This window comes from Apteryx mantelli, chromosome 26 (genome assembly GCF_036417845.1).
Source record: "Apteryx mantelli isolate bAptMan1 chromosome 26, bAptMan1.hap1, whole genome shotgun sequence".
In the NCBI taxonomy this organism is placed as follows: Eukaryota; Metazoa; Chordata; class Aves; order Apterygiformes; family Apterygidae; genus Apteryx; species Apteryx mantelli.
This window is the reverse complement of record NC_090003.1, coordinates 1155131-1170324: the sequence shown is the minus strand read 5'-3', so window position 1 is coordinate 1170324 and position 15194 is coordinate 1155131. Positions and strand designations below refer to the sequence as shown.

General features: G+C 55.6%; 1 protein-coding gene across 1 annotated transcript in view; it reads left to right on the top strand.

Annotated features, from left to right (window-relative positions):
• The window catches only part of AJAP1 (adherens junctions associated protein 1), a 44036-nt gene that overhangs the window by 16395 nt on the left and 12447 nt on the right, over positions 1-15194 (top strand). Inside the window, exon 3 of the mRNA XM_067311116.1 lies at positions 12567-12654. Coding sequence (XP_067167217.1) covers positions 12567-12654 — 88 coding nt within the window. The remainder of the gene's footprint in view (positions 1-12566; positions 12655-15194) is intronic.

Genomic DNA, 15194 nt, shown 5'->3' with positions numbered 1-15194 from the left:
GCGTGCCGGGAGGAGGGCAGGGTGCCGGGAGGAGGGCAGGGTGCCGGGGTGCAGCCCCGGGGGCCAGCGGGCCAGGCGGGAGTGCCAGCGCGGCTTCCGGCAGTGCCTGCGGGGCCGGACCGCCCCTCCCCGTGACGTGCCGGGGCGCTGCCGTGCATCAGGTGGGAAATCCACCTCTTTGCCTGTCTAGACCGAAATTGCCTGCGGGGTAGTTCTGAGGCCGAGAGGTAAAAAAAAGAGTCAGTGGAGGTGCAGCGCGCTCCGGGAGGCCATCACTGCAGCGCGTGTGCGGGAGGGTGCTGCGGTGCCGAGATGGCGCAGGTAGGCAGAGCATCTGTTGCTTTTCTACCATTAACACGAACTCAAGATTCTACTCTGCAAAATAAAATGAAGCCTTTTTTCTTTCTTTTTTTCTAATTTTATGCAGCTTGGAGGCCTTGACAAGGGTCTTCAAAGAGTCGCAGCTCATAGCTGTTTTGATTGGGAAAATGAAAAATACGGTCTTCATAACCAGCGCTGTTGAAATAAAGGCCTTGGGGGATAGAGGTTCTCTTTGTTTTTAATAAAGAGCTTATATCTCCTGTTCCCTGCCATTGCACACTTCTGCAATGGCAAGACATTAGTCTCTAATGGATTTTCTTACGGAATTAATTCTATTCCTGAGGAGCTGTCCAGGAGCTGATTCAGAGGATGGACAAAAAGGCCAAAATTCAGCACTTTCATCTTGATAGCAAATATATGGTCTCTACAATTACATAAGAAAAAAAATCCTAGTATTTGTTTGCTTTGAGAAAATTGGATTTTTTTCCCATGATTTTGGGAGCTTGGAATTGGATTTTACAGTTTGGCGTGGGTGTGCTGTCCGTACATCTGAACAGACATGTCTGGCAGCTTCTGTACGTGTAGGTGCTAAAGCTGGATTTCTGCGAGCCTGTATGCCTTGTTCTCCAACACGAGGAACATACAATGAAAATTCCTCCTAGGAATCAGAGTATCTTAGGTGCCAGAACTTCATCCGAGTAGCCCGTAGTTATAGTCAGGGCAGCCGGTAGGTGCAGCTGTGACGCTGAATGCGGGCAAGCTGCGTGACGCGGCAGTGCCGAAGGAAAGGCTGGCTGACCTGGCGCGTTTGCCGGCAGTATCCGCTAGCGGAGCTGCGGCAGGAGGTACAGGGCCACGTCTTTCGAACACAGGCCTGCAACCCAAGTAGCTGATTTCCTCTTGCAGGCTCAGGATCTAGAAGTGCCTCCTTGGTGCTTTGCAGATGAGAAGTCCCAGCTGACAGCAATATCCAGTAGCACGATGCAAGCGTGGAAAAAAGGCAGTAGCATTTCGGTATTTCCAAAGGTTCAAAGAGCATCTTGCTTTTTCTCCTGGCATCTGATACATTAAATTCTGCTATATTAGGAGAAGTTCAGGGTTTGGACACACTTCGAACTTCATTAAGTACTTGTCCTGTAATTACCTCTAAGTTAAATGGTCACTGCCTCAAATTTACTAGTAAATACCTTGTAACAGTAAAATGTTTGCCGTCCCCCTGCCATTATGTGGTATTTACACTTTGCACAGCTACAGCTGTCTGCTGCGACACCCGAGCAGTGGTGTCGTACAGAGAAACAGCTCTGTATTTACCCACTGATAATACGGTTCATCCGATGCAATTATTGGACCTTGTTTGTTCCCTGGTAATTAACGTGTAATTAAATGATCACCTGGTTCTGTGGTGTTAAAAAAGTTAACTAGGTGCATTCAGAGCTTTGTGATTTTAAAAGTTACCAGTCATCTTATTTACAAGAAGAGATTCTGGGTGGCCTGAACTGGGAGCCCGACGGCTTCAGCCCAAGCCTCGCGTTGGCAGCCCGGCCCCGCGGTGGCGAAGCAGCGAGTCCTTGCGCAAGGCTCCGCGAACAAGCCCCTGTGTAGGTAGCCTCTCGCTGACAAGTACGCACGGCACGTTTCCCGCTGTCCCAGCACATGCTAGGACCCTGCGATCGTCAGTTCTTCTGGGAATGTGCTGAAAAGTTTACACTTCGATAAGGGGAAAAATTTGAGTGTCGAGCGCCTCCAGGATTGTTTGAAACAGAGTTGAAAAAAAGTTAAGGTGAACAATGGCTTAGATGCCTCCTGGCAGTGTACAGAGAAGGATTAATTTACCAAAATCAATTATTCTAGGACCATTCGTACCTCGGTGTCTCCCCCGAAACAGCAGCCTACCCCGCTCTCACACTTTGCATGCTCGGAGAACGTTTTGTGGTTTTCCTCTATGTGCAGAGACAAAAACACAGAAAGGAAAACTGTTTATTACCTCTCCCCGTGTCTCCTCAGTGGGAGTTGTCATTTCTTTGTACGGTTCCCGCAGGAGACGTGAAAGTGATGCTGCTCTGATTTTCTTCCCAATGCAAGACATGTATAAGAGGGAAGGGAACTCAAGCGCCTGAGCAGAGACTTGAATGCGGTGCGTCTGAACGGTACGGACGCGTACTCTCCAAGCCTGGCAACAAATCGTCTGGAAAGGAGACACGAGGCTTTTTCTTCTCCAAGTTTGCCATCTGCACGCTTCCAATTACTAATGCAAACAAAGTTCCTCTCGGTGCCGTTTGCATGTTGGTCTAAGGTGATCCTAAGCGTATTCATTAAACATGGCAGTGGTCTCGCTGCTGCCCGGGGAGCTGGTGGTGAAAGCCCTGCAGGAATCGCAGGCCTCCAGTCCCATCGTGATATCCATCCTCCGTCACAGAAGACTACTCTTAGCAAGTGCGTTGCAGTTTGGATTTCTTTGCTGAGCTACCTCGGTTGGCAGGAAAGCTCCGCGAAGGAGCATCCGGCACTGGGTAAACAGTACATTCCCCTTTCTGGCAAAGGAGGAAGTAATAGGAAAAAAGTCCTAGAAAATGGGGGGATGTTTGTTATGACACAGAGAAAGTCTCTACGCTTCCACGTGCAAATGGACTTTATATTGAGACAGGTTGGGTGAATACTCACCGCCAAGGAGGAAGAGCTCTTTGCTGGGGACACGGCGGCGTCTCCGTCGGGCAGGCTGCGCTGCGCTGTGCTGGGCGCGCGGGGCCCTGCAGAGCCGCACTGGGGCAGCTCGTGCGGCACCCGCCTGGCCCTGGTCCGCAGGGGCCATGCCCAGCACTGCGGGAAGCTCTCCTGACGCCCGGGGAGCCCCGTGCGGAGCAGTATCGGTCAGGACACAGGGCGGCTCTTGGTGCTCGAAGGCAGCACAGAACCGCGCAGCACAGTGAAGCTGTAATGCCGTATGAAGCACCTTGCTGCAGCTACGTGAGCTGCGTGTGCAGCAGCGCGTGCTGATGGATTGGTTTTAGTGCACAGCTGGCTGAAGGGTGACATACGGAGTAATATCTTGCCATTTCCAACTCTGCTGCTGGGGCTTCGCCCACAGAGATTCAAGCTGACAGATTTTGCTGAAGGAATAAGTAAATGAGGGCGCCTGTTTAAAGAAATCAAGATAATATTCCTTCAGAAGACAAACCAAAGGAAGGGGAGAGTAAGGCAGCTTATGGCTTCTTGCTGTGCAAATCTAAACTGACACATGGAAAGATGCTGCATTATCATTACTTCCGAGAGGATTAGAAGCAGGCAGGCAGTCGGGCGCCCCGCTGCTCTCCGGCGGCGCCCTGGGCAGAGACGACGCTCTGGCCGGGCTCTGCCCTGGCTTCGGGTCAGCCGGGCCGCGGGCGGGTGGCCGACCCCAGGCGAACGAGAAAGAGCCCCGGTAATGCCGCCCTCGGTTCATTTCCTCCTGGCTGGGCAGGAGGTCGGGTTTTTAGGGAGCTGCAGCCTCGGCGCCGCAAGCGTCGGAAGCCTTCCCCCGCTAAAGGGAGAGGGGTGGTCTTGCTTTGTGAGCGACTGGTTTCTTCTTGCAGATCCCTTTCCTCCACGTGGATTGGGTTCCTATAGCTGTGTTTAAAATCGCACTTTGCTCTTCGTAGCCTTCTCTCTCTTTCGTCTCACCTCATTCCCCAAATATCGTCCCTTATGGGATATTCCAGGAACGTCCCATCTGTCAGCCCCAATCTTGCGAACCGTGTGCTTTTGTTTGGTTTTGCATTGTGTGGTTATGCAGATGGCTTGGAAGGCCTAGAGGAAAAGATGCGATACATGTGCTAAGTAAGAGGAGAGACACCTGCCTCCAGATTAGTCTCATCCCTCCTTCCAGAGGAGCAGGTTCCTGTAGTCTGAGGTGCGTTTCTCTTGCTGGCGTGTGGCTCTGATCAGTCAGGTGTTGATGAGCCGGCGCCTGCCCGGCTCTGGTGCGCTCAGTCCCTGTCCCTCGCCTACAGGCCTGGCGTGGCTGCGGAGGGAGGCAGGGAGCAAACAGCTCGGGGAGGAGGCAGCAGATGAGAGGATCCAGTTTGTGACGTTTGGGAAAAACTAGTGAACCTGAAGGTCTCAGGGTTACGGGGCTGGTGCAGGCAGCCTTGCTGTAAGGCGCTGGTCAGTCGCATCGCTGGGGAGAGCGAGGGGAGGCCTGGCCTCGACCTCCCGAAGGCTTTTATAGGGGCAGCGCTGCTGCCTACGTGTGGTGCTGCCTTAGGACTTCCTGAGAAATCATCTTAATTACCCTCCAGGTCCCTCACCCTGTTTCTAGCACTGCTGTGCTAAACGCTGCTGCTGGGGAAAACAGTTCAAGTTCCCTTGAATCCTCCTAGACTCGGGTGCGGAATTAAATGTGTGATGCAAGGAACTTTCTTCTCTGCTAGTGCATATGGCAACTTGCGTATGTGATGGAGTCTAAAATTATTCAGCCGTTCTTAAAATCCATGCGTCCTGTTCAGATCTGCCATCCTTCGTAGTACTCTGCTACCCACAGTCTGTTCTTCCTGCGTTTTTCCGATTATGCAAGTGCAAGGTTTAATTGCATCACTAGGTTCTCCCGTGTTCCTACCGCCTCGTTCTTAGCTCCTATCTTTACAGGAGGGCTCATTTCTGAGGCTGCTCCTGTTTTCAAAGGAATCCAGCACTGGGCTGTTTTTATTTTATTTTTAGATTCTTTCTTTTTGTCGTTTTCGGCAGTGTCCCACTGGGAGCTGGTCCAAGCTGGTTTTTGCGAGCAAGGCGGTCAGGCTGGTTGTGCCTTACTGCTGCTAGCGTTTGCGTTGCTCCTGACCTTGGCACGCATGTGGCAGCTCGGCGCGAGCAGGAGAGCTCCGCGAAGCGGGTGAGCCTGTTTGGCGCAGGAGGAGGAGCCGCCAGCGGTCACTTTGGTGCTCAAATCCGTCGTGACATGCCTCCCGTTGCCATCTCACTCTGGGGAACCAAACTGTGGGTGGCCCCCTCCCACCTGCCCGGGCCCGTCCGTGCGGAGTTAAGTCTTTCTCCGTGCTTTGCCTTCAGCTTGGTGCCGCAGAAGAGCTCTTCCCACCTGGCAGTTATTTGTCAAGAGTAAGCAAAAATGCCAGAGAGGTTCCTCTGGCTCCTTCAGCCTCCTGGGCGGTGGGAGCCTCCCTGGTGAGCGACTCGGAAAGCTGCGGCCCGGCCGTGGTTGCCCTGTGCCCCGCCGGGTTACCCGCTTCGCTCCGCTGTCTGCGGAGAGCGGCACCTCCGGGTTACAAGATGGCCAGCGGAGAGGAAGCGGCGGCCGTAGCCAGCGGTGCCCCGCTCCGGGCCGTTCGCTCCGTGCGGGGTTCTGGAGCGCCTTTGTCCCACTGGAAGGAGAGGCAGGAGATGGAAGGCTCTGTCGCATTTTCTCTCTCAGTTCCCTGGGGAAACGAAAGTCAGAGACGGAGCAATAAACAGGCAAACAATTCAGCTCTGGCTCACAAGTTTCTCTTATGAAGTGGATAATCTCTCTAATTACTGGTAACAATGACTCTGACAGTCTGCGCAGTACTTGGCTGCATGGCTTCCCAAGAGATCCTGCCTGCCACGAGCAAAACTTCGGCAGATGTTGGCTTTTAATTCAAAGTTCCCCCCGAACCTGCATAACCGCGAACTGCTGCTGTGAAGGGCACGCTGTATTTTCATCTTTCAGGACACAAAATCTAGCCAAGACTGACGCAAGTCAAGTGCAAACCCATTTCAGATCGTTCTCGTGGTTGTTCCCATGGCAGCCTTGAGATCTCCAAAAGATCCTGCTGACGTTTTGGATTCTGTCTTCCCATCCCCCTTGACGCACAGGTCGCCTGTGGCCTGGGCGAGATGCGGGACGGCTGACCCGCGGCTGCCGGCAGCGCGGAGGACCAGCTCCCTGCGGCTGAGCGCGCCTCCCGGCACGCTGCCGGAGCGTCGTCTCTGCCGTTCTTGCTGCTTGCTGCTGGGGCTCTCCGTGCTGCTGCCTGGCTGTAGAGCCAGCGAACGGTGCCGTGCTGCTTTTGTGGGTGCAGGCGTCCTTTCCTGCCTCTGCTTTTCAGTAAAGCGTCTGTTACCAGCACGCGTGGTGCCTGGGCATGTACCTTTCCCCTGGAAGCCTCCCAGGAGTCCCCGCAGACCCTCCACCGGGAGCACATTGCTAGTTGGCTTTGGGGATTTTCTTCCTCTTTCGAAACAGCACAGCAGTTTCGCCAAACGCTCCCTGCTCCGTAAGGGTTCTCCCGAAGGCCCCGCTGCCTCGGGCACGGAAGCCCGGTGGAGCGGGGCCGCGGCGCTGTCAGCCCCGTGGCCTCCCAGCTTGGGCGGCGGTGGGTGGGCGCAGGTGAGATTCTCCAGCACATTTCTCACGCTCCTTCCCCGCTCTGACTTTCTGAGCAAATCTGGCCTGACGATCTGACATATTCACTAGCCACGAGCCACCGAACGAAACGTGGCACAACGCAGAAACCTTGCTGCTGAACGAAAGCTAGTGGCAAATCTCGCCTTTCCAAGCTGCGCGGCTGCATCGGGGAGCCTGAAGTCATCCGTCTACAGCTGGTAGTAATGCAGAGGTGCTACTTGTACCATAACAGTCTGCCACCGCCTGCGTTCATCTGGTGCAAATCATGAGCGCATTATATTTTGCTTCCCATGACCCTCTCCTTTGTTTTGGCAGCTGTTATTGCCAAGTGTTCTCCAGAGGAACCTTGTCACAGTTTGTTTGAACCAATTCAAACGTAATTGGGAGTAAATGAAGGAAATGGGTCATTTGCAAAATAGGTGCTTGAGTTGAGGGAGAAAAATAACCCTGACTCATCTCTCTGCGTTCCTCCTTTGCCATGAAGCTGTGGCTGGCAGACTGGCGAACAGCCATCTGTTGGGTCCCTGGGGAGGAAGCGCGCGTTTCACAACGGGAGGGAAAAGAGGAAAAAACCCAAAGTGTACGGGTTTTTTCAACATTCTTCATCTCCACGCGTTTTGGTGAACTACTGCTGGGGAGAAGCACCGCGCCTTCCCCGCTCGCCGGGCTGGAGGCGGCGGTTCGGCCGGGCCGCGGGGCGGGCGTAGGGGAGGCCGTGCTGCCCGCGCGCTTCTCTGCGAGCGGCCTGCGAGAGAGGCCGGCGGCTGCGCGCGGCGAGGGCGCCGCCGGCACCAGGGCTGCTCGCGGCGGTGCGGGGCTGAGGAGCGGTGACGCCAGGCCCCGAGCGCAGGCCTGGTTCGGTGGCGAGGCTGGGCTTCCCCAGCGCCGAAGTCCAGGGCGGCCCCCGGGGGGGAGTCGCTTGCCGCCTGAAGGAAACCCTCTTTCCCGCTCAGCGACCAACGTACGCTGCGAGTTCGGAGTGCGAGGGCATTTCTGTCCCTCACGCTGCTACGTTATATTGCGCATAATGAGACAACAGCAACAACAACGGCTTGAGGTGTAGGAATTATCAAGTTACACCAGTCTGCAAAACTGATCTTATTACCAACTGCAACAATATAACCATCAAGGGGGAAAAAAGCCTATCGATTGATTTATGACTTGCTGATCCATCTGTCCCTGGCCGTTTTCCCCTGTATAATTTTTCATTATATGCATGATAACCTGGTTCTCCATCACAAGGAGACACAATGTGCAATCACAGAGGAGCACAAAGAACCGCTGAATATGTTGGAATAATAATGCCCTCCGTAAGCGCCTGACAGGCTCTCGAAGCAGCGCTGCCTCGACCGGCGTGTCCCTGGCATGTTAAACTCCAGCCAGCGAGCAAGCATCCCTGGTTGCTTTCCAACCGAGAACATCGGTCAGCATCAGGCGAAGGGCAGGGGCGTCCAGCGGTGCTGCGGTGGGGAAGAGGCAGCCTCCTCCTGGCTCCAGCGTTCAGTGAGGGTCGGTCACCTTACTGAGCTGCTCCCAGGGACCAGAGATTCTCCTTCCTCTTCCCAGGGTTAGGTACAGCCCTTGCGAGGTGGGTGTCGGCTCTCCCCCAGCCGGACCCCCCCCCCCCCTTTCTCTGGTAGCTCTAGAGCACATGTGGTGAATGATGAGGGAGAAGATGGCTTTAAGTGCATCAATTAAAGCCACCTGATAGTCAACCACAACTCATGAGATCCTTATTTAAAGCTGAGGTGCTTCCTGCTCTGCTCCTTTCCTTCGGCAGCTGGGGCAAGCAGGAAGGCAGAGGAGGGTTGCTCGCACAACCTCTGGGGTGGAGGCCACCTCTCGGGGCCAGACTGCTTTATCACGTCTTAGTGGTAGGGTGGAAAGGAAATAATAGCGAGAGCCTGGACCCAGCAACCAGTTCTGTTGTGGACCGCAGCAGCTGATAATTCTCCTATCAAGAAAGGCCCTGCTTGTAAACAACGTTCAGAGGAATTTTCCATTTTGCCTGAAATACTTCATTAATTTTTGGAGTAAAAAGGTCAGTGGTTGGGGAATTGGGATGGGCTCGGCGTCCACATCGTGGGTGATGCTGGCTGAGAGCAGGGGTCCTGGAAAGCTGTGGCCTGAGCAAGCTGGTTCTCCTCTTGGTTCATGTAACTTGTGAATAGAAACTTGATTTCAGCAGCCCTTCAGAGGCTCTATTTCTCCCCAGATTCAAAGTCCAAGCAGTGCAGCAGGAGTTTGGAAGGAGAAAAGATGGGAAGCAAGAAGGCCGTTTTGCCCAGAAAACCAGCTTTAAGAGTGAGGTTCAGGTTCTCCCTTAAAAACCCTCACAGCCTGATTGTGTTGCTTTCAGTGCATGGATCTGGGTGTGAATCGCGCCAAGAGGAGGGAAGGAAGGAAAGTGCTTTCTTTCCGTCATCAGCGAGAATTTTCCAGTTGCCCAGCGATTCCTCCCCTCTCTTTCTAACCGATTGCTTCCGAGTGGCTTCCTTCCCAATGTACGCTCTAGGAGGGTGTTTTCTGTAGCCGGCTGCTCCCGGTGGCTTTTGACTGCACTTCTGACACAGCTCGCAAGCCACCTTCGAGGGGGCTGGGGAGCAGAGATTTCGCTGCAAGCCGTCATTACCCAGGCGCTTGGCAGTGAGTGTGCTGGTGAATCAGACCAGTTGAAGGTGACCTTCGTTTTATTATATTAAACTGTCAAGACTCGCATCTTGGAGCGCTTGATTTATGCTGGGAATGCATCCTGGCAGAAAAGTCTGCATCGCTTCCTAAAAAGATGTCACTTCTCACTGGCATTGTTTCTGCGCTCCGCTCAGCTTCGATGCTCTGCTGGCTCTCCGCAGCGTTGAGCGATGATCCCACCTGCTTCCTCAGGCTGCCGCGTGCAGGGGTTGGGGCCGGCGGTACGTGCGGCTCGGGTAGCATCGGCAAGGAGCAGGATTTAATAGCGATGGTGCTCAGCTGAGTGAGGCATAACGTGTGTGTCTGCGGACAGAGCCTCAGCTAATGTAAACTGACGTCGCTTCATTAACGTGGAGTAATGCTAATTTATGCCAGCCATCTTTAACAGTTCCGAGTAAAGCGGTGAGCAGTTGAGCTCCCTGTCAGAGGGGCCGTTGAAACGCGAGCCGTACACCTCGGAGCAAATGCCGCTGACCTGCCCGGGAGAGCCACGCGCTGCGAGCAGAGGTGGCAGCGGGCGAAGGAGAGCGCGGGGCGGCAGCGCGCCCCGGTCCCCTGCCCTGCCGCCTCTCGTGCCGAGACGGCGCCCGCTCTCGCCTCGGGAGCGAAGGCACGTTGCAGCAGAGAGCAGCTCGCAGGCGCTGCTACGTCTTGGCAGTTGTACGGCTTCTCTCTCCCACTCTTCCTCAGGTCAGAAACCTTTTCCGTAGCATTTCCAACTGCATTAGCAGTTCTTTGAAAGCGCGTGGGTGAGGGAGGCTTCAAGCGCTTGCACACCACGGAGAGGTGGCAGCTTTGCCCTGGGAGTTGAGCTAAACTCCAGCAGCTTTTCCCCATTGATGAATTTTCTTGGTGCCGTTGGGAGACTTCTCAGGGAGCATCTGCGGTGCAGGCATGTGCACGGGCTTGTAGGCTGAGCGAGTGGAAACCAACCCCTGGGACACGCGGGTAAACAAGGGGAAGACAAGGTAGCAGATTTCGAGGGAGCCGGGACTTTCGTCCTTTGAGGGAAGATGGAGCAGCAAACACAAGCTGCGGTTCAAAACGCCTCGGGTATGTGTTATCTAGCCTTGGTGTCCAGCGTAACGCTCGGGCTGTGAACCGGGCGTGCTGTACGCCGCGTGTCGCCCGGGTTTCTAACGAGAACGGAGTACTTGGTACGAGTGGGTGGGCTGCGAAGAGAGCAGGGGAGGACGACGCCGTCGAAGGCAGCTGTTTGATCTGTAATCTGTTATTCGGGAGCACAGGAGAGTCCGGGGCATGATTCACGTAGGAGCATGAAGATGCTCTTTGCGAAGTTACAGGGCGGCTACCGAGAAAGACGGAATGAGAAGCAGGTCCGCGGCAGGAGCGCCGTCTGGGCGGCCGCAGCGCCCGCGGGCTCAGAGCTGCGCTGTGGCCGGGGGCCGCGGGGCGCCGAGCCAGCCCGGGGCTGCCGCGGGTAGCAACGCCACGCAGGGCTCCCCGGTCCCGCGCCCGCCGGGAGACGCGGCCCCGTGGGGCGGCGCGAGCTCGTCTCCTCGCCCGGCTCCGGCAGCTGCCGCTCTGGAATGTTGTTTCCGTCATTTTTCTTCCAGAGTAATTTTGTGTGCTGCCGAAGAGGAGCCGCTTCTGGAGCGCGGCCAGTTTTGTTGCGGAGGAGACGTGGCACAGCCACCCGCTCTGCAAACGGCAGCGGTGAGCCCGCTCCGAAGCGGCTGCTCCATGGCGACAAGCGGCTGGGCCAGCAGCTAGTCGCCTCCTGCCCACCTCTTCCACAGCCTAATTCTGAAGTCTGCGTGTCGGAGCAAGGATGTGCCGAAGGCGTCTCCTCGGAGCACCCTGCCGGCTGCAGCGCGGCTGTGGCTGCTGCACCAGCTGAGCAATTGCCCCGGCGCTAGCGCAGAACCAGTATTTACCTGGGGGGCCCCGGCTGTGAGTCTTTGCTTTCTTGCCTCGGAAGAAGCGATTTCTGTGCCACACACACCCACGCAGACTAGGAACGTTACGTATAGATTCCACATGCATGCGCAGACACGTATATATAACTGCTTGTTTTCCTGTCATACTAACATTTATTTATTTATTAAAAATATCATCCATCAGGAGCTCTAACATCTGTTTGTGAAAAATAGCACATCCTTGGGCTGCAGCCAGGAAAATCATTTCATTACAAAATTGCAACTGTAAAGCGGCACAAAAATCACAAACATACTGTACATTGAGATGCTTTTGTTTTCAAACTGCTCATTAGGAGTGATACACGAGCCAAAATTATACCCTGTGTAAGGTGAATTAGGAGAAAATGAGCCCATCCGACCTTCTAAGTGAACAGCATTAGTACTGTAATTATTATGTCTGGTTAATCCTGCACCCACCACAAAGCTGTGCCCGAGTTTCCTTTTCCACCCCAGAGGGTATACGTCTTTACGTTTCTTCCGTTCTTCGTGCTTGATGCAGGCTGACAAGGAGCATACTTGAGAGGGTAGAAAATGAGAAGCCGGGTTTAAAGATTACTTTATATAATGCAAGAGAGAAAATTAAGTTGCTCCTTGCTGCCGGCTGCTTACCCAGCGCCCGTGACGTGGGCCGGGAGGGTGAGCGAGCCTGGTTTTGGGGGCAGCCGGCGCCGCCGCTCGCCCGGGGTCCGTGGGAAGGTTTGTGCCGCGGGAATAGCCACCGGAGAGCTCTTTCCCGGGCCCGCCTGAGGGTGATGGCTCCCTGCGAGCAGTGACGGGACGGCGGTGAGAGCAGCGAGGAACTGAGCACGCGGGAGCCTGGTGCCCGTGAGCGGGTGTATGAAGGGTCGCGTAGGCTCTGTCCCTCAGCCCCAAAGGTCATTTGGGATGGGCCGGAGAGCAGCAGTGTCCGGGAGCCTGCCAGGACCTTCCTAGCAAGGAGGGCAGCGAAGCTGCGACGGGAAGCCCCTCTCCGCGTGCCTCGGCGCCGCGGCCTGCGCGGGTCCAGCCTTGCCGTGGGCTGAGCCGCTCCGCAGGGCTTGCGCCGCTGCCTTGTGCCGGGGAAGGCAGTCCTGCTCGTCGCGTGCTCTGCGTCCTCGCTGCCGCTGTGCGTCTGCTTCCTAGGGTGGTAATTCCCGACTTCGCCAAAACCTTGAAGTTGTACCAAGCGTTTCAATTTGCCGTTTGGGTTTTTGCTCAGTGTTATCCTGGATCCCCTTTGTTTCCTATCTCCACTCTCTCTTTGATTTTTTTCTTCACAGGTCTGGCAGTTCATCAGATAATCACTATTACAGTGTCCCTCATCATGGTCATAGCTGCTCTGATAACAACTCTTGTCTTAAAAAATTGGTAAGGTCCACTGTTGATCTGTTTGGCCTGAGTGGTGGTGATGCTGGAGTGCGTGCGAGGGGCTAGGCTGGGAAACGGGGAGGATACAGAAAGTGGTGCCTTTGCAGCCCTGCAAGTTCAAGCCTGTAGCATCAGCTGAGATGAGTCGTGAAGGGCGTTTCAGAAGAAAACGTGCTTTTTGTGCTGAGGCTTCCAAAGGAGGCGCAAGAGCCCGAGTCCCCAGCCGCTGCAAAGACTCGCTGTTCACCGTGCCCAGGAAACCTCTGCTCCCTCTTCTCGTGGTTTCCGATTCCAGACTGGGCACCCTACCGGACACCGTCACGCGTAGCTCCAGGGCGGTGGCTGCCGCCCCCAGGGCCCGAGAGCAGCCGTGCCCGTGCGGGTGCCCACGGCAGCGGCTGCTGGCCCACGGGAGGCAGCGAGGGCTTCCCGACCGTTGCTAGCTAGTCGGTGCACTCGCACCCACCCGAAACGTCTCGAACGAATGCTGAACAGTTGCCCCACCTCTTAAAAGCCTGAGCTCTGGGTTTCAGCGCGTTGTCAAGAGCGAGTAGCCGAGATTCACGTTAGGGGCCGACGCATATTTCCGCTTCCTCGTTGATCTAGTCCAACGTCTCCGCAGTGACGTCACCTGGTGAGGTCAAAATAATGTGTTCTGCTGCAGCGGGTTTCCCTGCCCGGGTGCTGAGACCTGCCCTGAGCTAAACGACTTTTCCTCTGCCTTGTTGCCTGGGCTCTGAGTGGCTGTCTGGACCCAAGCTGTTCCTTAAGACACAGATCTGGCTCAGCATGTAATAATTACATTTTCTGACCTTTCCTCCAGCTCCAGAGATTGAAGTGCATCTTCTGAGCCCCTTGGTTGCAGCCGGTTGTAAGTGTGCCCTGTCCCCTGGAGCGCTCATGCGTTCCCCTTGCTTCATTTGCTCTCATTTATTCTCTAACATCGGCTGTGCGTATGGTAAAATAGGTTAGTTTTCTGCTTCAGGCACTTGTGACTTTACCTATTTTCCCAGAGAAACTGGCCTACTTTGGGGTCGGCGTTGCGGGCTGCAGGAATACCATTGCACCTCTGGGATGATCGGAGGGGCTGCAGCACGGCCCGGCTCCCCAGCCCAGTGCTTGGCCTCTTGCGTACCTGCAGTTTTCCCCCCCCAGCGCTGCTCTCCGAGAGCCTCCAAGCCTAGCTGTCTTCTACTGTCCTTGGCCCACATGAGCCCAGTGCTCTCTGCAGGTGCTGCCTGAAATCAGTTCCAAAGTCCAGAAGAAAATTAGAAATACAGGTGGTTAAGAAGCTGCTCACGGGCCAGAATGAAGACGAAAACCCGTCTGCAGGGTTATACAGGAATCTTCATCAGTGCAGGTTTTTTAACAAGACACTGCAAGTGGGTATGGTCAGTCCTGGTTTTCCACAGGCATAGCGCCTGGGCAGCTAGCAATCCCAAGGGCCTGTTCCTGTCGGGACCAGGGGAATGCGTTTTCCGAAGACATTAGCATGGGTTTCCTGTGGTCGTTGAAGACTTTGAGCCCCACCATACCGAGGTGCCAAAGCTGCACCGTCTCAGAAGGACCGTTTTCTGAAAACATCGAGTGTCCGCTCTCTGGAAGCCTGTACAGGCCGAACACGAAGCATGTGTAGTTCCACTTCTGTTCAGCAAAGTGTTCGACCACGTGGTTAACATCCACTGAAGCCACGCTCGAGGCTGGCCACGCGTCCGCTTTGCTAGGACGAGGGCCGTGCCGAGGCACGGAGGCCGCAACGGGCGAGCTGGAGGCAGCAGCGCAGCGCGTGGGGCGGTCAGGCTTTGAGCCAAGCCCGGCGGGCGGAGGAGCGCCCGCCTGCAGCCATCCGAGTAATCCCGCCGGGCCCGGGCCCAGCTAGCGATAAACCAGCTCCACGACGCCGGAGGCGAAGAACGGAGCAGTAAAATCCCGGTCACCCGTCGGGCTGACAGTGTCGCCAGGACGGGTTATGCTGTGGCACGTTATTGCCGACCCGCAGGGCCTCATCCGGAGTCCGTCTGATCCGTCGCAGGGGGTTTGCGCCTGGCCCCTAACCGCTGCCATCGCTCGGGACGCAGCGCTCCTTCCGAGCCGCCTTCGCCTTAGGCCAGGCCTCGCGTCCGCCTGCCCGGCAGCCCGGCTGCTCCGGCAGCGTCGTAGCCTTCCCGGAGGGCTGGTACAGGGAGGGAAAGCTTTTAACGTCAGATAGCGCTGCTGGGGTCGAACTCGGCAGCAGCCCTGTGTAGGGCTCGGGTTGGGTCTTCATTAAATTCCCTCTCCCCTGTGAGATGGTCCCGTTTAAGTTAAAGGTGGCACGAGAGTGAGCAGCTTAATCGCTGTTCCTGTCTGCTAGCCGCTCCAGTTACGCACAGCTAAAAGGGGCGGCGTCGAATGCTGCTAAACAGTCCTGGGGACTTTTTTTGAATTTGGGGTATTAGCTGACATACTCGTGTCACTTTGCTTCAAGACAGCTCTGTGCTCGTGGTTCTGCGACACCAGCGTTAGAAAGCGGCTTGCGAGCTGCGCGGGAGGTCGTTCCT